Below are 24,405 nucleotides of genomic sequence, written 5' to 3'. Positions count from 1 at the left end.
TGGTCAAAATACCCCAAATATCTGGAGCAGTTCACATCAAACTCGGGCTGCAAATACTCATTTTCGTTATCAAATAACCTGTCAACTATTTTCTTGACGAGTAGAAAATGTCAATCACAAATTCCCAAAGCTAAAGATGGCATATTCAAATTGCTTGCTTTGAATACCCAGAATGTATTTAGTTTAATACCTTAGCAGAACCTGCCAGAAAATATTCACATTAATAAACTGAATTAATAGGCCTATGGGAATTTCATATTGTATACATTTCCTTCTTTTGAAACCTAATGATGGGGATAGATGAAAGATCAGGGGTTTAAAGTTAATACAAGTCATCCTCTGGGGACTGTGAATGTCTGCACCTAATTTCACGGCGATAAAATAACTGTGGGGACATTTACATTAATAAAAAAAATAAAAAAAAATGGTGCAAGGAAAAGTCAAGGAATCACCAAAGTAAGTAGGATTCTACAAAAGTTTAAGCTAGTAGATATTGAAGATAAGATAGTTGCACAGTTGAACATCTTCACCTGCACTGCTATCATATCTGTTTACGCTCTTTTGCACTAATCCATCTGCCCTGGCATGCTCAACTGTTATTTTTCCCACCTTTGTTGTCATACAATTTTTGCACATCTACTGATCTACTGCACTAACTAGACCACAATTTGCACTAACTGTATATTATGTGTATTGACTATTTACTACATTTCAACATTTATATACTGTCTATTCATTTATATTGTGTTATTACCATATCACTTTCTAATATCCTTCGACTTACTTATACCGCACTCTGCGCCGGCTTGTAATGCCTACTTCATCTGTATTTTATGTAGCCTATTGTATTTTGTATTTTTGTACTGTATTGAATGTAAAACTGTATGTTGTCTTGCACGTTTATGCTTTATTCTTGGCCCGGTCGCCGTTGCAAATGAGAACCTGTTCTCAACGGCCTACCTGGTTAAATTAAAAAAATATATATATATATATTTCACAGATTAAGTGAAAACTTCTACCTGCTGGTGGCACTCGACCCTGAATACAGTAGCACAAACATTTCATGGCAATCAAAAACCAAAGTGGTGAACCGACCAGCTGACCAACATCGCATACCTCGAGCCATGCTGCTAGCGTGGCTGAAAATGATGCAGATTAATTGAAAACAGTTGCCAATTACTTGTAATAACAGCAGGAGCCTCATTTTGAATAGAGACAAACTGAGACACAGGCATAAACAGTACTAAAGCAAAGTTTATTAGAATAAACAAAGAAAACATCACAAAGACAAAATAGCTATAAATCTATCATTTTACCCATTTTCATTTTCATACAGCGTGTTTACTCCAGACTTCAATAATAAACTTGAAAAGTGTAAGCCAGTCACATTTAAACTGTGGGGTGTAGAGGATCTTCTTACTGCTTCGATCTGCCTGCAACGGTCACAAATATATCCCAGAGAATGTTTTTGGTGAGGAAAATCTCTGTTTTTTTTTTTGTTTTTGTTCCTTTTTATAGTCACACATTATTCCACACAGACGCAATCACACATGCCCACACACACTCAAACACACTCAGACCAATGTCTTAACTTTGGTCTTTTTATTGTCCAAACAGGATGCTACGCACTTCGCCCACAGACTCTTGTCTAAATAAAGAATGCTACACTCATCGTGCAGCACCTTCAGGGCCTCAACGGTTGACAAATCATTGAAGTCTAAAGGACGAACATGCACAAACTGTTTATTTATAATTATTTACAAATCTGCAAAACCAAAACCCTTCCTCGGCGTTTCGACCATCGCTCCTCCTCAGGACGCTACGCTCACTCAGCGGCCGTCCGGATGCCAGTCGGGGTTAGTGGATCCTCGTCAGCTCCTCCACAATCTTAATGACCTCGTCCACTGTGGCTTCACGTTTCATGCCGCTGCCGTCATCGATCTGAAATTGAGCGACAACCAAACAGTGAGCCTCCACTGCCGAGACAAACCCCACCTGTGCCACTTACGTCACACATTAGATGATGTACTGATGAACAGATAAACAGGTACATGGGTAGAGAGGAAGGCATGTTGTATTTTTCTCATTCTCCACCATTTCCACCATTCCTTTTTTTTTTTGGGCATTGTATGCTTCAGTTGGTTTGAGGTAAGATTTTAGAAGCTCCTGGGAATCTTTCATCTTGCTTGTTCTGATTATTGACGGCATTATTCATCCCTGGTCTTTTTTAAAAATCTGTGTACTTTTGTATAACGTGATGTTAATGAACTCAGCTAAAAAACTGTGACCATCATCAAGTTATTTTTTTTTTTTTTTTTTTTTCTGCTGAACACCATGCCCCTTTTCAGTGGGGTTTTAAGGTTTAAGTTTAAGGCTTTTTTTTGGTAGTGCTGCAAAAATAAGTCAGATTTAATTAATAAGCAATTATTCTGATAATGAATTCATAGTTTAAGCTTTTGTTATGCAGAAATGTCAAATGTGAATTTGACAGTTCCAAGTTCTCCAATGTGAGAGTCTGCTGCATTTCTTTGTCTTATGATTATAAATAGTAAATTGAATCTCTTTAGATTTTGGAATCTTGGTCAGACAAAACAAGACATTTGATGGCATCGTCTTAGGCTCTAGGAAATTACGAGGGGCATTTCTCACCGTTTTCTGCAAGAGCGAGCAAGTCATGATCAGGAATTAGAACCCCATGGCTGATGCAGGGGGTCTTGAATCAGCCTGAACTAGGCCTGCACGATAAATCGCGATCTCGATTTTTAAATGACTTTGATTTAAAGAAAAATGACAAAGCGCCTTTAAGTCACGTGTTTCACTCGTCAGTTCAGGGCGTCACCCTCAGCCAATGACAAAGCGCCTTTTAGTCACGCGTTTCACTCGTCGAGCGAGCGCGGTAGTTCGGAAATAAACCAAATGGATATTGATGAAAATCCAGGTACTAGTGACGAGAATCAGCCAACCACTCAGTCTCAAACCAAACTCGTTCCGAAAAAAGGCTCGCATTTGGTGGTGTGGAAGTATTTTGGATTCAAGCAAGATGACGAGGGTCAGTCTGATGTGATTTGCAAGGCATGCTTTGCCCTCGTTGCAGCACCGCAAGGTTAATGCCACGAATCTTTACCAGAACCTCAAACGTCACCACAAAGTGCAATATGATGAAGCCGTACAAGGCAAGAGGTCCCAAAGACGTTTCAATTAGCCTATTTACAGCCATGTTCAGGGCCATATTCAGCGCAGTGTGTTAAACTTCTATTTTTGGTAACCTACTTGAATGGCCAGTTGAATGTTAATTCTATAAAAGCCAAGCAGTTAAAGAGTGTGCTAAGAAATCCTTCTGTTTTTAATACTGTACTCAAACTGGCAATTGACAAACTCCATTTTTCTAGAGACTGAAGCTGTAGCATGTTGATTGACATGTTTTAATTATGTAAAGACGTGTTCAAGGAGTTCAGATAGAGCCTGTATCAGGGCCATATTTAGTTCAATGTGTTACATGTCACTATTTTTGGTAGCCTACTGTACTTAAATGGCCAGTATGTACTTTATTTTCTTTATTCATTGAAGCCTCTATGTTTACAGGTTTGTGGTGATGCGTAATGTGCTATAGGTGCCAAAAGAATTTTTTGGTACTGCCAATTTCTTTTGTTTTGTCATGGTTCATGTGTACAATAAACATTACACTTCGTGAGAAACAAATCGTGGCAGAGAATCGTGATATCAATTCTAAGCTAAAACATTGGGATTCATATTTTTCCCCGAATCGTGCAGGCCTAGTCTGAACTGTATATTTTCAGTTGCAAAAGGATGCAAGTAAGCAACAGATGTAACATATTTTAAGTAGTTAAAGTTGTTAATTTTGATCCGGCCGCTATATACATTTAGGTTCACAATAGCCTGGCTAAACCCTGACGAACTTCTGGCAAATTTGAGATTTGCTCTGGAAGTCAGTCTGGCGAAGAGCCCATTCAAGCCTATTTCCAATGTCCCCAAAATCAAGGCACCAATCACAACCGTTGAGATGGGCTTTACGCGACGACGATAGCGCAGCGACGGCGAGCAGCTTTTTGTTTACATTCAACATTTCGGCTACCGAAGCGCAGCGTCACCCGGATCGTTGGTCTGATTGGTTGAAGGTCTATCCAATTGCGCCCAGAGGCATTTGAGCGACGTCCGTTGGCGACGCCCCTTTGGAAATGAAATGTCAATGAACCTTTCCCAGACCTCAGGGTCTGGTGTCAACCAGGCTAGGTTCATAATACATTTTGGCCCAAATACCTTTTGTCACTTTTCATGTTTTTTTCCACATTTTTGACGCATTTTCTTCATCATTTTTGTCGACCAAACTGTAAGTGAGAAGACTATATGAAACATGCAATAATACAGTCAAAGATATTTGACTTTACCCATGACATAAAAGAAATAAACTATATGTCTGGCCCTTGATGTGATTCTCATTTTCTGGTGTGGCCCTTAGGGGAGTTGAGTTTGACACCCCTGGTCTAAAGGGTCTTTTTCTTCTCAACACTGCTAGGGCTGAGTATAGCAAGAATCTGGCGATACAATACGTATCATGATACAGGGGTTACGATTCCATATATTGTTACTGTAGGCAAGGTGATATATATTGAGATTTAAAAAAATATAATTTTAACAAAACATTGTCATAGTGAACAGTGAGGTCAAGTCATTGTCAAGTCATCGTCTCACTACAATGAAATGGCAATGATGGGGACAAACATTGTCAGACATGAATACAATTGGGCTCATTGAATCCACAAGAGTCTCTGCTTTCCAGTCAGAAACAATTTATGCAATTCCAAGACTGTTTAGGGACCCCAGTATGCAGAAATATTCAAATACACCATTTTAGAATAGGTGAAAATGACACATGCATAAATAAACAATTTGCCCCACACTGCATGAGATTAGCATTAAGTTTGCATGTCTGAAAAGGGAATACTCGTGGGCACCCATAGAAGCCATTTTTTTTTTCCTCTCGCCAAAATTTAGCCTAACTTTGGCGCATTATTTAGCCCGCTTCCCGACAAGCTAGCATGACATGGTTATCTAGTTTCATATAATACATTAACTCTAGCCTTAAAACGAAGCCTGCTACAGCCTCTTAAAGACAGAAATGATGGCCCGGACCGCTGGCGATCTCGGATTAATTAAAAAAATCAAATGGGAATTGAGAATTGATCCGGTATCACAAAACATAATATTGTGATACTCAAGTGTATCGATATTTTCTTACACGCCCGCAAATAACACAGCTTTCGTTTGCTTCTTCATCAGATAAGCTTGCCGTTAGAACAGAGGTCCATGTCACCGTGTTATTAAACTAACTTTCATATTTGGGTCTATTAATGGGTCACAATAAGCTGTGCCAACAGCCTGGCAATGATCAAGCTGTTGAATAAGCTTTATACCACAGTGCTTGATGTCCTTTAAGAGTATAAAGCAGTCCAGTGTGTTCAGAATAGTCCAAATATACATTTTTGTTTTAAATGTATCTTTTCTTTCTTCATATATGAATATAGGATTGTCAAAATATGCACAGAAAAAGGAAGAAACACATTTCATCTGGTTCAACGTATGAAACTGTAACGTATGAAAAAGTGTGGATGTGGATGAAGATGAGCTCCTACCTGTAGAGTACTGACGACCTCCTGCATCTTGGCTCGACCCAGATCCAGGAAGCTCTCAATCAGATCCCCGTCGATGAATCCTGTGGCTTGCTCTGTCTTACGCTCCGTGTGGAAGGATCTCCAGGTGCCGCGGAGTCAAGGAAAATCAAAGCAAGGCTGCTGCCTCGGCTGAGGATCGCACTTTAGGTGCAATATCACATATTTTAACTCAGGCACAGTCAATAATTACTCAGAAGGATGTGTAGGAAGCACTGTTCAGAAGACCAGACAGATGGCCTTGTCAGTCAAGCAGAATCAAGTATTAGTACTGTAGAGAACTGGTATTTTAACTTTTAAAAAAGGATTTTAATATGGGATGTATTATACAAAACCCCCAGTGTATGTGGGTTGCAAGTGCAATCACCCTTAACTTTCCATTACCATATCAAATGTCATTAAAATTACAGAATATCTGCAACACATGCTTCTGAAATTATAATATTTTTAAATCACTACATTTTCGTGGCCGGGTAGAGCAGGCGCACGTATACTGAGAGGTTTATGCCTCGACGCAGAGGTCCAGGGTTTGAATCCGACCTGTGATGATTTCCTGCATGTCTTCCCCCTCTCTCTCTCACCTAGCTGTCCTGTCAATTAAAGGCGGAAAAGCCCCAAAAAAATAAAAAATTCACTACATTTCATCACTACAGAGTTTTTTTTACTGGTCTGTACAAATAGAGCTGCGCCTAACAACTTAATTTATTATTTATTAATAATTATTCTGACGATTGTTTTCTTGATGAATTGATGAACCGCTTAGCCTAAAAAAAGTGATGTCTTCAAATGTTCGGTTTTGTCTGACCAGCGGTCCTAATGCTATATATATATAAGTTCATTATTGTAAAAGACTAATGAAAGCAGCAAACGTTCACATTGGAGAAGCTGGAACTAGTGGCATCAATCATTATATCATGATTATATCATCAGACCTTCCAGCGGAGTGGCCACATACAATCTGTTCTATGCATTTGAAGCCAATTAAAAACGACTATTATCACTTTGTCACTTCACTCTCTGGGTTTACCGTCTACAGCCACACCGGTCAGTGCAGGTTGTGACAGATGGCAAGCGCACATATGAACATGTAGAAGAAGGATATAAGCTGTGCTCGATCTTGCCCACGCTCTTGATGACCTTGTTGAGGCGGGTCTGCAGATCCAGGAGGAGGCTGTACCAGCCCTCGGACAGGGACGTCACCAGACCTAAACACACACACACACATTTTTTTTGAAGGCGTAATATTCAAAACAGATTTGCACCTTATTGCGGCAGATGGTAAATACTTTTTATTTCTGATCAGCGAGAAGGCAGGAACGTTTTAGGACTGGATTCATAACAGGACTCATAAAAGCCTTACAATAAATTAATTAGAAGATCATTAGTGTGACTGCAATCCTCCTAATGCAGGTTTCATGCTGGTATGCTGGGACCATGTCGGGAGTAAAGTATTTTAATACTTTAATTTAAGACTATTTCCAAATTTCTTGAGAAATCGGAGAGTCACAGAGCTTTGAGGGAGTAGCATGCTAAATGTATTAATGTGATGCACTGTGTGAAAATGCAATGGAATTGACAGTATGCTAAAAATATGAAGTCATGAAAGTGTCGGAGTGTTGGGACAAACGGCAAGGAGCAGTTTGATTATTATTGATTATTTTCATTATCAACTAATGTGCTGATTGTTTTATGGATTTGTTTGTTTTGTCTAAAATGACAATATTTGGGGAAAATACCTGTCACAAATGTTGGATCTTTCATATTACACCGGTCCATCATTTGTTTAATGTGAACTCCTTTGTTTTTTCACATCTTTTATAAAAAAAAAGAAGAAAAAAAAAAATTGTTTTGTCTGACCAACAGTCAAAAACAGAGATGATTAATTCAAAAAGTGATACAAAACAGAGAAAAGCAGCAAAACATCACATTTGAGAAGCTGGAACTAAATGATGTTTGGTTAGTTTGATGTTTTTGCTTAGAAAGACGATTTAACCCTTATATATTGTGTTAGGGTCAAATTTGACCCGTTTACAAGTTCAGATGTAAAAAAAATACAATTTACAGTTTTTTTTTATTGGAAGAAGACTTCATGATATCCCCAGACATGGCTTTTCTAACACAACAAACGTTGTTGTGAGAATTTTAGTAAATTGTAAATGTCTCTAAAAAAAAAATATAAAATAAAAAAGTAACAAATGTGGTGTTACGGGTCAAATATGACCCGGCAGAGAATATTGGCGGTTGTGGGCTGCTTTGTAGATGAAATTTGGCTCAAAAGGTCCCCAACCACACCACACACACACGGTTTTACGCAAAATATTAAGTAAAAATATAATTTTTTACCCACTGCTGAAGAGCTGCTAAACAGATTTTCATTATACTCTGAGCACAGTAACAGTAACGATTGATCGATCGATCGACTATCCAATTGCGATCGATCGACTATCCAATTGCGATCGATCGACTATCCAATTGCGATCGATCGATCGACTTATCTATCTATCCACCCATCTATCTGAAGACGTCATTTTTGGCTCGGCACCCTGACGCGGGGAACACTAAGGCGAGCATAAACCCGGCTTAGTAAAGAGTAGCGCCGTTGAAGCTTTTTTGAATACAACCAAGATGGCCACAGCTGATGTGGAACTTTCTGTTGAAGTACAATTTTAAATTTCTGATGGCAAAAACAGCAACACACGTGCTGAGGTTACTCCATCACAGCTCATCTCTGCACACCGTGGTCTGTCTGTGTTGTTGTTGCTGCTCAGCGCTATGTCACGTTTCGTTGTTCTGATTGGTTGTAGGTGCTATGCAAATGCGTCCAGAGGCCTTTTGGCCTATGCCCCTTGGAAATCGAAAATTAACTGAGAGGTTCCAGACTAACTCGCATTTGCGATTTGGTCTGGCGATGTCAGCTGAGTGAAATATGAAGCCAACTGAACACCTATAGTGTCTGGAGAACCACATTTACCAGCAGCAAGACCTTTTATAAAGCTTCAAGTTTGGATAACATTATTTGACATTAGATGACATTTTCCCATCGCTTCACCTCAAATTTCCATGTCCGGGACCAAAAACAAGTTTATTAGAAGTTTGTCCACTTGTTGGTTGGGAGAGTAGTTGTGTGGCCTGCAGCTTCATCCCAGGAACATCTAATATATCACAGCATCTTGAGGAGCGATAAGAGGAGCAGGGGTATTTCTCTTCTTTACACACTGAACCCCATTTTGGTTTGCAGGCTAGTGCAGAAGGTTTTAACTGGAATGTACAATAACGGATCTAATCTGTGGCTCAGAGACTTTTTAAAGAATCGCAGAAGGAGTTGAGGTGAAATAATGTGCTGTGTTGTTTGTGCTGTGAGAGCGAAATGTGTAAATTACTGCTGTGTCCAAATGATGTGCACTTCCTATTTTTCATCTCTGACTCTGCAATCTCTATAGTCAGCCTGAAAGTTCAAGTGTTCAAATGTGAGTAATGAGGTGTAAAAATATGATGTCTTCTCTCTTTCTTCTTTCTTTCTGAAATGGAAACATTAGCGCTGTATAAATGGTTTTGACAAACGTTTGTGTCCTCCCTAATTGGTTTGAGGTATCAGCTAATTATTGGAAAAACTGGAAACTGGTGGTGAACTATTAAACTATTCAAACTTAATGCTCATGCTGATGTTTACTTATGTGAATTTACTGACTGAAAGTAACGTTTTGCTTGAGAATTTTTCCAACAGGAATTTACCACCAAATATAAAAACATTGTTAAAATTGGTCAGTGGGAACTGTGAACTATTTTCTACCAAAAGTAAAACACAAACCGCTCTCAGAGATGTCTGTGGATTACCTTGAGGAACAGGGACAGTGTTTCTGAAGGACATACTGGAAACATAGGCTGTTTTTGTGATTTGACTAACCCTTTTTGGATTAAAAAAAAAAAGTGAATAAATTTAAAAGGAACAGTTCGACATTTTGGGAAATACACTCATTGGCTTTCTTGCCGACAGTTAGATGAGAAGATTGAACCACTGTCATATCTCAGGCCCCCGTTTACACGACATGAAAACGACGAAATATTTTATCAGATGTGCCTTTCGTTTAGATGGCGACGGCGTTTTTGGGGCTTAAAAACGCAAAAAAAAGTGAAACCACAGTCCAGAGTGGAAATCTTAAAAACGCTCCACCGTCGCATTCCCGTCTAAAGGCTAAAAACGCAAAAGTCTGCTCCACACCAGGCTCTATTGTTGTGGTGCCTGGCGACCCACCCCATATTTCGTTACATAAATCAAAATATAGAGTGATTACTCGCCCATGGCCACTCCGCCGTTGGGCATCCACAGCCTGCCTAATTAACATGTTACATCTTGTTTGTTCAATCTGTACAAAAACCAAAGTGTAAAGAAGACAATTTAGGATTTATGGAGGGTGACATGCCAGACTATTTCTTGGCTCTGATCAATTACCAGGTAACCAGGAGAGACTCCAGGAAGTGATTGCTTTCCAGCCAAGAAATAGCCCAAAATTCAGCATTCCTATAAAACCCCGAAATCTCGTTTTTACACTTCGGTTTTTATACAGATTAAACAAACAATTCACAAATATGTTTATTAGTGAGCTTTAAAAGGTGGTAGGAGGTGGATTGTGTGTTGTCTTTTGATGGAGCCAGGCTAGCCATTTCCACTCTTTGAGCTAAGTTAAGTATTCGCAACATGTTGAAATATTCCATTTGAACAATTAGGTTTTTAGTAGGTAAAAAAATTTCAAAAACACATAGTGAAAATGTTTTTGTGGTTCATGAAAAGTTGATATTTAGTAGAGCACGGGTTTTACCTGCAGCAATATTTTGGTGTGTGTGTGTAAATGCTTCTGTGAAATTGTCCGTGCACCTACCAATCATGCCGTTAACCGTGCCGAAGAGCACAGAGCCCTGGGTGGGTGTGGAGCTCTCGCCCAGGTTCTGCAGCACCAGCGAGCCGTGGCAAAAGACATTTACAAACTCCCCGAGGTGAAAGACCCCCACCTCCTGCAGGTGCTGCCGCTCCTCATCTGTGGTGGCCGCACTGACCGGAGAAAGGACGGTGGGAGAGAATTACAAAGAGGGGCGAAGGAGGGATTACAAACATTAAAGGAAGGATAATGTGGGAGGTAGAGGGGTCAGGATAGGAGCAAATAGAAAGAGGAGCGATCAAACAAAAGTGTTAAAACAAAGAATAAAATGTCAAAGGAAAAGTCAGAAACTTTGGAGGGCAAGAATGATCGATTAAGCAAACGAAAAACAAGAGGGGCAGAAATATCAGAAGTGTTGGAAAAGGTCAGAGAATGATAGTGCAGTAATGGATAAAACGGTGAGGAAAAGTGGAGATGGCAACAGAAAAAGAGATGTGATACAAAAATAAAGGTCAAAAGCATTGAGTGGTCTGACCTGATGTATTAGGTGGATAATAAGTGGTGGCATAAATGTAACACACTCACTTTAAGACCACATCTTTCTTCCTTTCCCATGAAATCAACACTTGTCTAATAGAAAATGAGTAAAGTGGGAAATGAAGCCGAGCGGCTAAAAGCTCAGTGGCGAGATGACTCATAATTTCCAAAACAAATGCAACGACAATGCTGCTGCTCTAAAAAAGCACTGCGGGACCCAGTGTAGAATAAGCAGCCTCCTAATGACAATGTTGACTTCAGTGGAGAGAAGAAAAAACATTGTTAGGTAATTAAAAACATTTTGTCAGTTTGGCTAGAGAGGAGCAGCTCAGGGGACTATAGTGATTATTGGAGAAGTTGAAATTCATGTGCAGTCAATCTTACTGCACTTCATTTATATACAATACGATTTGATGTTTTCCTCACCTGTCCTTCTGGCAGACAAACAGATTGAATGCATTCTCTGCCCCCAGGAAGTTGTCGTCGTCCAGGATTTCCACCGCACTCATCCAGTTAGGATTAAAGTCACGCGCAATCTGACCAAAAATTTAAAAAAAAAAAGCAAGATGTGTTGGATAAAAATAGTAAACAACACAGATGTGTTAAGCCAAAAACAGTAAGGTTCTTGCCTCCGAGTAAATACATTATCTATGAGCAAGGAAGTGCTGACTGCACACAAGTGCTGAGATCCAAACACAACACAAACACGATACTGTATGTTGCAGTATAAGGGCAATAGACTTTTTAAATACCCTTGAAGATGCTCACATGCCAAAAAAAAAGCAACAAAAAAAACCAAAAAACACCCAGAACACCTGTTCGATCTATGCAGACCTGCATATGCATGTGATGGATGCTCAACCACTGTGTTACCCCGCTATACCATGGTATGAAATTTGACGGTTGTCATATCACGTACATTTGCTTATCTACAATACTGAAACAAATATTTTATATATTTTCACAGTAGGCAGCTTTTTACATGTCTGGCTCAATCTTTTAAGATTGACGTTAGTCTGGGGAGTCGGCTCTGTATTTTCTACTGCACAAGAGGCGTGATCAACGGGTTGCTGCCATGGAGTGCTGCGCTTCGGTGGCCGGCTTGTTGAATGTAAACAAAAAGCTGCTTGGTCGCTTCTCTATCGTCATCGTGTTAAACCCGCCAATAGCGCGCCATGTGGATAAGCCAGTTTGTGATTGGTCCCCGCAAATTTGTAACGGAAGCAGGATAGAATAATGTACAGGTTTCCAGCCTGAGCTGCGGGGCGAAATCCAATCGCCGGCAGATCGGGCTGGGTTTACCCAGTCTAGGTTTTTACACATAATTCCATTAAAATGGTTTCAAGTTCCAATTATAATAGAGATTGTTCAATAAAAAAAAAAAAAAGTCATTACTTTAAGGGTCATTGTAACTGATAATGATAATTGTGTAATACCGTATACCTTGAAACCAGGATATTTTCTGAGACGGTTATCGCATCGTGAAAATCTCATACCGTTGCAACTCTACTCTGTATTGTTATATTTAAAAAGACTAAAAACTTTACTACTGTAGCTTATTGCCTTACATTACTGACAAAAATACGACAGCGCCACCTAAATATATATATTGATGTGGTATCAATATTCTCATCTATCTCTCGGCAAGAAACCTAATCCTTTAGCTGGCTTTTTTGGTCACTTAGGGGCACTGGAAACATGTCGTAAACACAACACATACTATCACCATATAAAGTTGTTATTGCAAACTTGCTATCTAGCATTTTGGGAAGTTATGTTCTTGACCACCGGATGAATATCCACTCTCTCTTTTAGCTCTGTTTTTGGTCTCTACCAACTCCTGAAGGAAATATCTGGCTTATTAGCAGTCAAATGCTTTACTATGTTCACCAGCTAGTCTCTAACTGTGACTGTCTGCCTTTTGGTGCTGAGCAGGTAGTGCACAGTGGACTTTTAGCGGAAATCAGCTGTCTGCTGATTCTGGAAACCAAAACAGTAAATCTGCGGGCCGGAAAACCAAAACAACAAGCTAACGATTCTCCAATTTCCCCATAGAGCTGAGTGGAACGGATTTGGGTGACAATATTCTGTGGGTTTGTCACTTTTTATGCGATCCACTGATCTACAAATATTCATTATTGCTGCTTCAAGGAAATATTTGATTTTTCAATAGTCACAAATTACTACTTTCAATCTAACATTTCGAGGTAAGTTGTTCTGTTCTGAATAAATTCAAGTCTCTCACACTTATTACACCGAGCACTGCACCATAGCATGCCTTCATAACAGTATGCATGACTCATCCTCACATCTCTTCATCTTTCTACCACAAATCAATTTGAACACTCCATTCTTCAAAAGGCTGAGAGGTATATATCAGCTAGAATGCTTGGTAGAAAGAGAAAAGAAAACATTCATACACCAAAGAGACGTTAAAACATGCAAGTGTGGATAAACTGACACCAACCTCAACCCAGATTTGTGTTTAAAAGAACGGAATAGGAAATACTCAATTGTCTACTTTTTTTTGCAGGACAAAAAGGCAGACAATTGTCGTTGGTTTGCATGTGCAAAATTGCTAATACAAAGGGTACATTAAAACACATCATCTCACATCCGGACAGGATACATTTAAACATGTTTACATAAAAACACAATACACAAAAGAAGCTACATTAAAAGGAGCACCAGGTACAGGATAGTGAGGACTGAATCAAGGTTTAAAAGTGGCTGTTCTTACAAATTAAAAGGGCGAACTATGCAGCTTTTTTAGCTTAATTTAACGTAACTGAACGGCTTCGAAGTCATTGGAATGGTTATATGACTTTTTTGTTTTAGTTGAATGGTGGCCGTCTCGCTTCCCCCTAGCGCCTGTGAGCGGAAAATCCACCCTTGCAACTTTGGGCCGCCGGCCTCAGCGTCAGGAAGTATCGCATGATATCAGGTCTCGAGATGTAACGAATTGCTTTACGGCACTGCACACATTTAGGAACCGGCTAGCTATAAGAACAAGGTAGCGATGGAGTTTTTCACACTATCGTCATGGCTGAGCCGGCAAAAAAAGAAGCAGACAGCATTGTCGGAGGAACAGAGAAAGAGGAAGCGGCAGACTGACCGAGTCAGACACGAGTAAACATCAAAGCTGCGTTTTCAGAATGGCGAGAACTGAGACAAACGGAAGCCTGCTAATCCGATGCTGACCTGGTGTTCTTGCTGTTGCACTTGTACGTATCTTTGGGATAAAATCTGTTTAATCTTTGTATTTCTTGTTTTTGTGACCTCAGGATGTTTGCTATTGTCTGTAAAGGTTTTTATTACGATCGCTGTCTGTTACGGGCTTACTCGCTAGCTTACTAGCTGTCTAACTCAGTGGACATGGCTCCGTGCGTTCGCCGGTTTCTTTGAAAACAAATGCACACGACCAGAGGGAGAAGATGGGAGGGGGGAGAGTCGCCAAGGAGTTTTTACAACAGTGTTGCCAAATATCTATTCCGAAGGTGTAGGGGGAGCTCTATAGAGAAACCTGCGAGCACAAAGCGAGAAAATGCCAAAACTGCATAGCGCCCCTTTAAGATATGTTATGGCAACAGGAACTGCATAGCTGCAAGTAGGGTTGGGCATAATTTGGATTTTAACAATTCTGATTCCAATTGCTTGATTCTTCCTTTCAATTCCGGTTCTTATCGATTCTCGATTCCGATTCTTTGAGGGGTGGAAACGGGTCACTTGCCTATTTTCACAAATAAGAGGAAAGTTTTATTTTGACTCAATGGTGGTTTGCAGTTTTACAGGGCCTTTTCGATGTAAAATAAAGCCAGACTGCTTACTGTGCTCCAAGGCTTCAACATAACAAGCGCCTGGCCGCCAAGGAAACCAGAACTTGTGCATATTAAATTGGGAAGCGATGATCGGATTTGAAACCAAATCCTCTAAATGATTCCAATAAAGAAACGATTCTACTGGAATTGTAATTTTTTTTTAAACGATTCCAAGTAGGAATCGGTTCTCGATGCCCAATCCTAGCTGCAAGCCACGGGTCAGTGACAGCGTCGCGCCCCCCCTGATTCATACTCTTTTAGTACAACCACATACAATCCTAAACTAGTTTGCCCTTTAGAGTTCTTATGTTATTTTCTCAAAAGCGTTCTCACCTCTTCAAAGTTGCCTTCCATGGGTTTGTACGCCAGCAGCAGGACAGACCTCATCAGGTCTCCCACCAGGATGAAATCTCCTTTGGTCTTCAAGTAAAGAGCCATGATATTGTTGTAGTGGTTACACTCGGTCCTCAGTTCCTTCTCAGCCGTCCACTCGTACAGACGGACCTGAAACATACAATCATGCTGAGTAATCCTTTGTTGTCATACAAGCTGCCAAAAAGGTAGAGGATCGGCAATGAGCTCCAGCAGTATTTGATGAACTGGCTGACATTTTAGCTCAACGTTGCCATCACTCTGAATATGATGTGCCTCAGTAAGTGTTGATTAGCGGTGTGCGTTATTCGCTGCCACATTACATGATCGGTTAACGGCTAATTACACCCACCATTAACACGATCTGCACCTTCTAAATGGTTTTGAGGTGAGGGATGGAGGAGTGTCTTTGGATCTAATTACCGTTCCCTTGATGATGAGTGATGTTGAGAACACCTCCAAGAAGGTACTATGGCATCAAAGGTTTGGCTACTGCCAGAGATCAGAGCTCAGCATGGTTTGAAATAATGGCATGGTTAATGTAGCTTCTCATATGTTATACTTTCTTCACATGGCTTTCACATTTTTATTCTTTGATTTTGTTACCACTCCCCCCCCAGTGTTTTTTTTTTTAAACCCTTTATCATTTCCCTGTTTACTTTTGTGTCCATTTTTCTTTGTTCTAACACTCTGTTTAACTTTGTTTCTTCATTTTCCTCCTTTTAATGTGAAGCACTTTAGGCTGAATCTTTGCATGAATGATGCTGCACAGAATAAATTGGTTTTTTTAACAAGTAAAAAAAGAGGGAACAAATCCTCCTAATTTCACTGACTATATCAATATAAATATAAATCTACTAGCCTAGAAATCTAGACGCACCCTAGCGGCAGCAAATGTAATAATAACAGCCAGGGTCAGTCTAGCAACTCTCCGTTGGCTTGCGAGCCAGAAAAACCAAACTGTGGCCAGGCCAATCACATTGTGTATAGAGTCGGTGGGCGAGCTTAACATAAGGACAGCAGAGTTGCGACGGTTCTGCGTGAATTCCCTGCTACTTGAAAACAAAGAAGATGGCTGCTGCGACTCTGGAAGACTTGGAGTTAAGCACTGAAGTCATTCTTAAAAAAGGAAGATGTGTTCGGAATTTTGACGACCAGATACGGCAAAAGTTTAATCTATCAATTAGCGCTGCTCTGGTTGGCTATGAGTGCAGAGGGAATTTGAAAGACAACCGTTTATCCCGCCCCTCGGATTGAGCCCTGCCAATGGGAAGTTCTCAGACCCAACATCTTGATGTGGGTCTGGCTTGTCAGGCTATCAATCTACCTCATCCAGTGACCGGCATTTAATTATTATTACGTTTTTTTTAAATTGTGTTGGTTGCCACGAAGAAATCCTTATCCCTGTTATCTAAAAAAGGAAAACAAAAAAGCTGTATTGTTTTTGCTCCGATATTTGCGGGTATGTTTACGTGCTGTTTAATGTGCTCGTTGAACAAGCTAAGGTGAAGGACAAGACGTGTGTTCATGTTTGTAAGTTAGATATGGAGAAGTAGCTTAGATTAGGAAAGCTAATGTGGGTTGTTGTTCAGTGTCTGTGGCTCTTGTGTTGTGTAGCTGCTGTCTGGCTCAGTGGGACGGCTGCTTTTACTTAGCTTTGGACAGAGCCAGGCTAGCTGTGTCTCTCCCCCCCCCCGTTCCAGTTATTATGATGAGGGGCACTGATCTTCTCATCAAATACTTGGCAAAAGGAAAATCAAATATTTCTTTTATATAGGCATGTACATCTACATTTAGTTTACATAGCAAATATATTTAATAATGTGGCCTTGTTAAATTATTGTCACTCCCTAACTGAAATGAATACAGTGGATTTCATCAGCCAATTTTTAGAAGAGTCAAACAGACTTGTGAAATCTAAAGCAGCAACTTTGGCTGGAAATGACGTTGTTGTGTAAAACTTCATCTATTTGTACTCCAGCTAGGGATTTTACAGAAGAAGAAAAAAAACATTTCACAACCGTCATATTAAGGGGTACTGACATAAATATAAAGTTCTTGCAAGTGACAGTGATGAAGAGTTAACCATAACCACCAGCCAAGAAAATGTCAGAGGAAGGGAGAATAACACCCCAGTTGTCCAGTTGATGAAATTATTAAAAAAGTAATTTAAGAAGGCATTTCTCAGGCCGCTAAAGTCAGATCTTGTAACTAAGTTGTATTGTGTTCTGCTGAGGCTGCTGTCAAAGGGGAAAATGATGAATTAGTCCTCAAGGACGGTTTACATTTGGTGTGTAATAGTGAGTTTAGAGGCAAACATTTGCTCTCTGATGCAGGGAACACAACATAAAATACACCATAGTTTGGGACTGATGTTTGAAATGAGATGAGTGAAACTGATTAAACTTTGATGTAGTTAAACCCAGAAATGCAAGGTTAAGTCAATAAAAGCCATTTTTAAATATTACTCAAGTAATTAAATAATTCAAATAATAATTGAATAAATAATTTAAAAAAAACTCAAATTCTTTAAAGTCCAAGCGGTTTCTTTCTCACTGTATGTCAAGTGATTTCACAGAGAAATCCATATGGGATGAATCTATTTAGATATTGCACTTTAAAATCTTCCTGAACCGATCACAAGCTTCTTAAACAAATCAAAGAAAAAGGAAAGTAAATCTCATCCAGAGGTTGACTTGCTGGTGAAAATAAACAAGTGAGGTGTTCAACTGAACATAGTTAAGGTCTTCTGGACCAAAATGTTTTCTGATCTAGACAAATGTTGGAAATAACTGAGAAAAACATAATACATAATCTGAACTTGTTTAAAATGAACCCCGTCCAGACTGTATGAAACGGTCCTACTGATACCTATGGCTAGGTATCAAACCTCAATACTTTCATCAAACAACAGCATCAAATGATTGGTCAGATTCTTGGTCTCGTCATTTTCATAACTTTTAAAGCGACATTATGTAACTTTTTTTTTTTTTATCTTAAAATGACGGCTTCAAATCATGTTGATGATACTCTTACTTGTAAAAGGGAGAATGATGCTTATGTTACTCGCGCAAAGTTCTCGCTCTATCTAACTGGTTGGTTGGGTGCTAGCTCTCGGGAGAAGTGCATGGCCCTTATGGCACAACCACTGATTTTGGTGAAACTGGATCATATTTTATGAAGAAAATGTTTTCTAGTTTTTCTTTTGATGTTGCTGTTAGGGGTAAACAAGGAATTTAGTGATAGCCTCCCAATAGAGAAACTGGGCTTTAGCAACTGTAGAGTGTGTACAGTGTGTGTATTACAGTATATATATATATATATATATATATATATATATATATATATATATATATATATATATATATATATATATATATCTCGACCTCCGATTTAAACACAATCATATTACAACTGACAGTTCTCTTGACATACGGGCAGAAAACAGAAGCAGAATTGAGAGACGCTGGTATTACTCCCTGGGCCAGATGAGAGGCACTTGGTCAGCACCGTCTTAGGGCCTGAGTCTTTTTGACAGTGAGTCTGAGGTAAAAATATAATCTGACAATTTGACTTATTACAAAGTGTACATGAAGCAAAGGTAATGTTCAAGCTACATCTTCCTGCAAGTCTCCAAACGTATTGTACATAAATTCAGGTGCAGTCTTGCACCAAAATGTCAAGTGCTTTGTATGTCTTCATCATCAAGCACCACTTACTGTGCTATTTATGCTGGCCAGCAGTTTGCCATTGAACTCCACCATAGAATAGACAGCTCCTTTCACCTCCTTCTCAGCCACAGTTTGCAGCTTACCTGCAAGAAAGAGAACAATGTCTGTCAGTCAGAGTGAAGTTAACATTATAAGTGTTACACGCTCAATGTCAACCTAAACCATTTTTGTGAAGCTGATATAAACCGCTCAACAACTGTGAGAGATGTAGCAAAAAGTGGAAGAGTGGGTGAGACATTCACAATAAAGACGATGGTTGAATGAAAAGCGAAGGACACATGAAAGGCAAGCAATGCACCTTACGAGTAACAGAGTATGAAAGAAAATGAGGGGGGAATCAGTAGTGGTGAGAGGAGAAAAGTCTGATATGAAGTGATAAGAAAATGATTAAGTGAGGAGGGAAACAAGAGCATGGTAGGACAAAGTGTCCGTGAGTGGAAAAAAAACAAACATGACAGAGGTCAGGGAGGAGAAAATTAAACCGGGGGAAGGATAAAGAGAGCAAAATGATCTGGATGCGAAGACAAGACAAGGTCGACAAACAAGAAAAGTGTTTGTTTCCTGGAAACGGAGAATGCTGAGGAAGAGCCTGGCTACTGACCGTCAGTGTAGTGGAAGACAATGATGCGTCCCTGCTTGGGCTCAGCCTCCTCTGGGTAGACCATGGCGGTGCCGACAATAAAATACACTGACGGGTCTTTTCCCAGACGACATGACACCATGCTGAGAGCGTACTCACTGGGGAGGAACTGATGGGCATGGAGGACTGATAGAGATACAGAACACAAATACCTTAGGATTCTGAGTGTGAGAGCAACACAATACATCTCTCTTTAAAAGGATTTTACATGCATCGGTTCTTTTTTCATGACTGTCGGTATTACGTTTTAAAAGTTTCAATTCAGTTGATTCTGGTTTATTACAACTGGAGTGTTATTTTCTGGGAACATGCTAACATGAAACAAGGGGAAGATGAGTGGTCAGATACAGTTTAACCAGATTATCTAAAACACACAAACAAGTGAGCACACCTGAAAATGTCCATTACAAACTGTGTGCATACACAACTCTGGCAAGTATGCTATGTTTAAGTGGAAGTTGAATCATGAACTTGGTTTGTAAACATGAGGTTTACTTACAACTTGTACGAGTGTCTGACTGCTCGTTTTTCTTGCCCCATTACACATCCTTTTAACATTATTTGCCACATTTACAGTTAACTTAGCAAGCACAATTATGGCCAAGTCTATGCATATAATGTAATAAACTGAAATTATCCATGTACCGCATACATAGTGCAAAGACAGGGGTTTTCAGTTGCTGTATTTAGCCTATACAGAGCTGCACAGAGTCATTATGTATTTATAGTATTCATCTCCCTCACTCTCCCGTTAGTTTTGTGCACCTTCAGGGAGGACAGCTTTCATTTTTATCACCGGTCTTGCCCATTTTTCTTATCCCAAACACCTGGGGCTTAACCTCTACCTAGTCAAATGCAGTGGATCACGTTCCATGACATCAAGAAATGCCGATAAGTTATGCATCCATTAAGACATATTTGACACAGCTAATGTTGAGTCCACCGAATGCAAGGCATTGAAGTGGTGTGTGACTAGAGCAGGCAGCGCTCATTAGAGGCCAACCTTAACAGAAATAACCCCAGATTTCAGTGGTGTAGCAGTAACTGAATAACTGATTACACTACGTATATGAACCCCACATTTCTTCTTAAATAACAGAGTACCAGTGCAGTTATATGCATCAATGGACTCAATGATTTATAGTGCACTTAAAAGACACGACAACACTGCATGAGAATGTCTCCACATCAGATCGATGAAAATCTTGCATCTAAAATGAGCAGTTATCTGATCACATATTAATACACTGAAGTCAGCTGTGGACACAGTGTGCTGAACAAGACCCTTATTTACATATCATTAACATATACTCTAATGTATGCGGGTGTGGTCACTCTTGGGTTTTTAAAAAGGGAAGGCTTGGCGCAGCGAAATTTGCATTGCAAAACAGAATGGAGCAAAAAAAAAAAAAACTGGCATGACGCCCAACATGTTCAATCATCAGGTTATTCTATAAAGAGAGAGTGTGTGTGTGTGTGTGTGTGTTGGATATTGAGTAATAATAGCAAATCTATTGATAATGAGTAATAATAACAAAAACAGTTCACGAGGCACCTTTCTCAACACCAAGTGTAAAAGAATACTATTTATTTAGGAGACAAGATATAATTAAAGATGACGATAACGTTGAAACTGATAAATACAAGCTTGATTGGTAAAATGAGTGTACACCTATTTTAGGATCCGATATGAGCATATACAGGGTTTCACCAAGTCAAATGTAAGACTTTTTAAGACATTTTAAAGACCGTTTTGAATGAAATGTTAAGACAAATATACCACAACATTAAAAAAATAAAAAATGACAGCCACACAATTACAGGCTGGAGCCTTCAGATACTTGGCAAAACGGACTGGACTGATGGCTGTCGTTTGCTGGAGACCCTTCACAGCAGTACATCGTACACCCATCGTTCCCAAGCCAAGTATCCCTAAACTTGCACCTCCCCATAGCTGAAGAATAAAATCTGTTTTAGGTCTGTTGTACAATCCGAAAAAGAGACTCGCACCAATAACACAAAAGCTGATTGGCTGCAATATATTTGCATGCTCGCCTCATTTGGAGTCGCAATCCAGCAAATTCTGATTTTTACTAGTAAAAGAAAGAACTCCGTTACATGGACGTAGGAAATTATTTAATACCTAGAACACAATACGTCAGCGAATTTAAGACGTTTTAAAGCCTAACATTTTTGACTTTTTAAGACCCTGTGGAAACCCTGATATAACAGCTCGATGAATGAGCGTCAGGATCAGCCTCCTGCACTGACCTGGTTACTCTCCAAGCTGAGCACTATGTTTTACCATCAGAAGCTCCATATGAAAGCACCAGCTTTGTGAGATCAAATGGAAATTTATAGTACAGCCGGCTGTCTCACCTTCAAAGGTGTGCTGATCCACGACTAGCAGGCTGTGAACCTCCACCTCCTCACCAAAGGAGGTCTCGTGGGGAGAAGTGCTGCTGGGGAAGAGCTTGCTGGAGCTCACGCTGCTGGAGAGAGCCTGGAAGGATGTAGATTTATGAGACGGGACAGGAAGACATGTAGACACAAGAGAAACCTAATAAAGGGTATACAGCTATTCAAATCTCTATTTCTGTGTGAGCTCAACAGCCCAGATGGCACCATCTGTAGCACCAGATGTGCAGCATTTAAAATCAGGTAAACGTGTTTCTGGTCATCATGTGTAAGAGCCAGAGCCTCTTACACATGATGACCAGAAACACGCTCTATAGCTCATGTGTAAGAGCCAGAGCCTCTTACACATGAGCTATAGAGCCAGGCTGAGTGGACACCACACATGCCGTCACCGTGAATCTGACTGAAAGGACGTTTTGATTAGCTCTCCAAGTACAAATCTCTTTTAAATCTTGGTCCTACTATTTTTTTTTCTTGGCAGCTGAATCACCATTGTCAGTATTCCTTGACAACAAATCAAACAAAAGACGATTGTATTTAATGTAGCTTAAACTTGTTTTGAACTCTTGCAACAGCTACATTTAGAGTAGGGGTGCACCGATCCGATATTAAGATCAGATATCGGTCCCGATATTGACAAAATAGCTGCATCGGGGATCGGAAAAATTAACAGATCCACGGGCCGATCCAGTTTTGTTGGTTTTTTTTCTTTTTCTCGCTGTCGCACGTGTGTCGCATGCTGGAAGAGTTGAGTGTACAAATAAATAAGAAGTCAATCCAGATTACATCTATGTTATTGTGTCTTATTTAGGAAAGTAATGTTCAGTTAGGAAAGTCTGGTGCCTTTAGTCTCTTCCACATGGTGGAAGGAAGGTATAAGGTGGAAGGTATACAGTTTATTATTAATTCAACAACGGAATGGGATCGGTATCTGGGTATCGACGGATACACAAAGCCCAGGCATCGGTACTGGTACAGTTCACTTACAAAAAGGCCTACTGTCTCCATTCTTACTAACTACATGTCTCTGCAGCGGCGATCAAACCAAAAATGGAGAATATATTTTGATGAATTGTGGTTATAATTGCAGTTTTTCGAACAGATATTTTAAAAGTGGCAAATTATCAACAAAAAAATTGGAGAGAAAAACCTGCAGGTAACGCTACGATTACAATTCTTAGACTGTAAAGGTAAATTAATCAAATCATAACGCAACAACATTACGATTTAAATCCTGGTTTAACATTTGTTGTCCTGACAAGCTCCCAGTCTCACGTTATAAATAATGTTCTTAGTCAGCGCACCTGGTTAGATAAGAGTGCAAAACAAACAGCCCTTGGGTGTTTATTAGCTGAACATCACACAGAGCCACAGTACCTGAGTGCTGGCACTGGGGCGCACAGCAGATGTGGTGCCGCTCACATCCTGAATCTCCACCCTGCTGGATAGAACCCCGAAACACTGGGAAACCTCTTGGTAACAGATCCGCCTGGTGGGGGGGTTAACACAGGGAGGGGGGGGACAGAGAGAGAGAGAGAGAGAGAGAGAGAGAGAGAGAGAGAGAGAGAGAGAGAGAGAGAGAGAGAGACAAGGAGAGTGAGACAAGGCAAAGAGGAGACGCTCACTGGTAAACACGAAAAGAGCAAGCAAGGGTAAGCTAAACAAAAATAGGAGGCCTGGGAGACTGCTTTCTGTTTTCTGACTGGATAACACAACAGTCAACTTTTAATAATTGATTTAACAACCTTGAGTCATAGTTGTTATTTAAATGTTTGAGCACAAAGGAGAGAACAAAAACATATTCTGCAGCTGTATAACAAAACCCGACAGGAGAGTGTAGCTTGAATTAGAGCAAACAGGCAAAGTCAGTGCAAACATTAGGAACACACAGCATATTTGTAAAGATGATGGATCTGAAATGTTCCATTTGAGGACTGACCTGGGAGACTCATAGAGGGGAACGGTGCGAATGTGGAGTTTCTGAATCTCGTCGATGGTACCGATGGTCAGAGTGCTGTTGTTGGCCAGAGCCAGACTGTAAACAATAACGAGGTGCAGCATTAGTAAAGGGGAAACAACAAGGAATACACCCACTTCCTACAAATCAAAACTAAGGTTGACTGTATGCATTTCTGTAGTCAACAGAGAACCAGTGGTGGATTGTAACCAAGTACATTTACTCAAATACTGTACTTAAGTACACATTTGAGGTACTTGTACCTGACCTGAGTCTTTTCTTTTCATGCCACTCATACTTCTACTCCGCTACATTTATCTGACAGTTTTAGTTACTTTATAAATTAAGATGTTTGCACACCAAACACATGT

The 24,405-nt window shown here is 39.9% G+C and overlaps 1 protein-coding gene across 1 annotated transcript in view; it reads right to left on the bottom strand.

Annotated features, from left to right (window-relative positions):
• Positions 1-1,236: 1,236 nt before the first annotated feature.
• The window catches only part of ddb1 (damage-specific DNA binding protein 1), a 52,181-nt gene continuing 29,012 nt past the window's right edge, over positions 1,237-24,405 (bottom strand). Inside the window, exons 17-27 of the mRNA XM_078267572.1 lie at positions 24,017-24,112; positions 23,455-23,566; positions 22,039-22,162; positions 19,621-19,785; positions 19,008-19,102; positions 15,250-15,420; positions 11,525-11,634; positions 10,565-10,734; positions 6,790-6,892; positions 5,652-5,775; positions 1,237-1,941 (exon numbers count right to left, since the gene is read on the bottom strand). Of these exons, the coding sequence (XP_078123698.1) occupies positions 1,858-1,941; positions 5,652-5,775; positions 6,790-6,892; positions 10,565-10,734; positions 11,525-11,634; positions 15,250-15,420; positions 19,008-19,102; positions 19,621-19,785; positions 22,039-22,162; positions 23,455-23,566; positions 24,017-24,112 (1,354 nt within the window). The 3' untranslated portion in view covers positions 1,237-1,857. The remainder of the gene's footprint in view (positions 1,942-5,651; positions 5,776-6,789; positions 6,893-10,564; positions 10,735-11,524; positions 11,635-15,249; positions 15,421-19,007; positions 19,103-19,620; positions 19,786-22,038; positions 22,163-23,454; positions 23,567-24,016; positions 24,113-24,405) is intronic.

Source organism: Sander vitreus, chromosome 1 (assembly GCF_031162955.1).
Source record: "Sander vitreus isolate 19-12246 chromosome 1, sanVit1, whole genome shotgun sequence".
NCBI lineage: Eukaryota > Metazoa > Chordata > Actinopteri > Perciformes > Percidae > Sander > Sander vitreus.
Note: the sequence above shows the minus strand (reverse complement) of the source record. Positions and strands in the feature narration are given on the sequence as shown.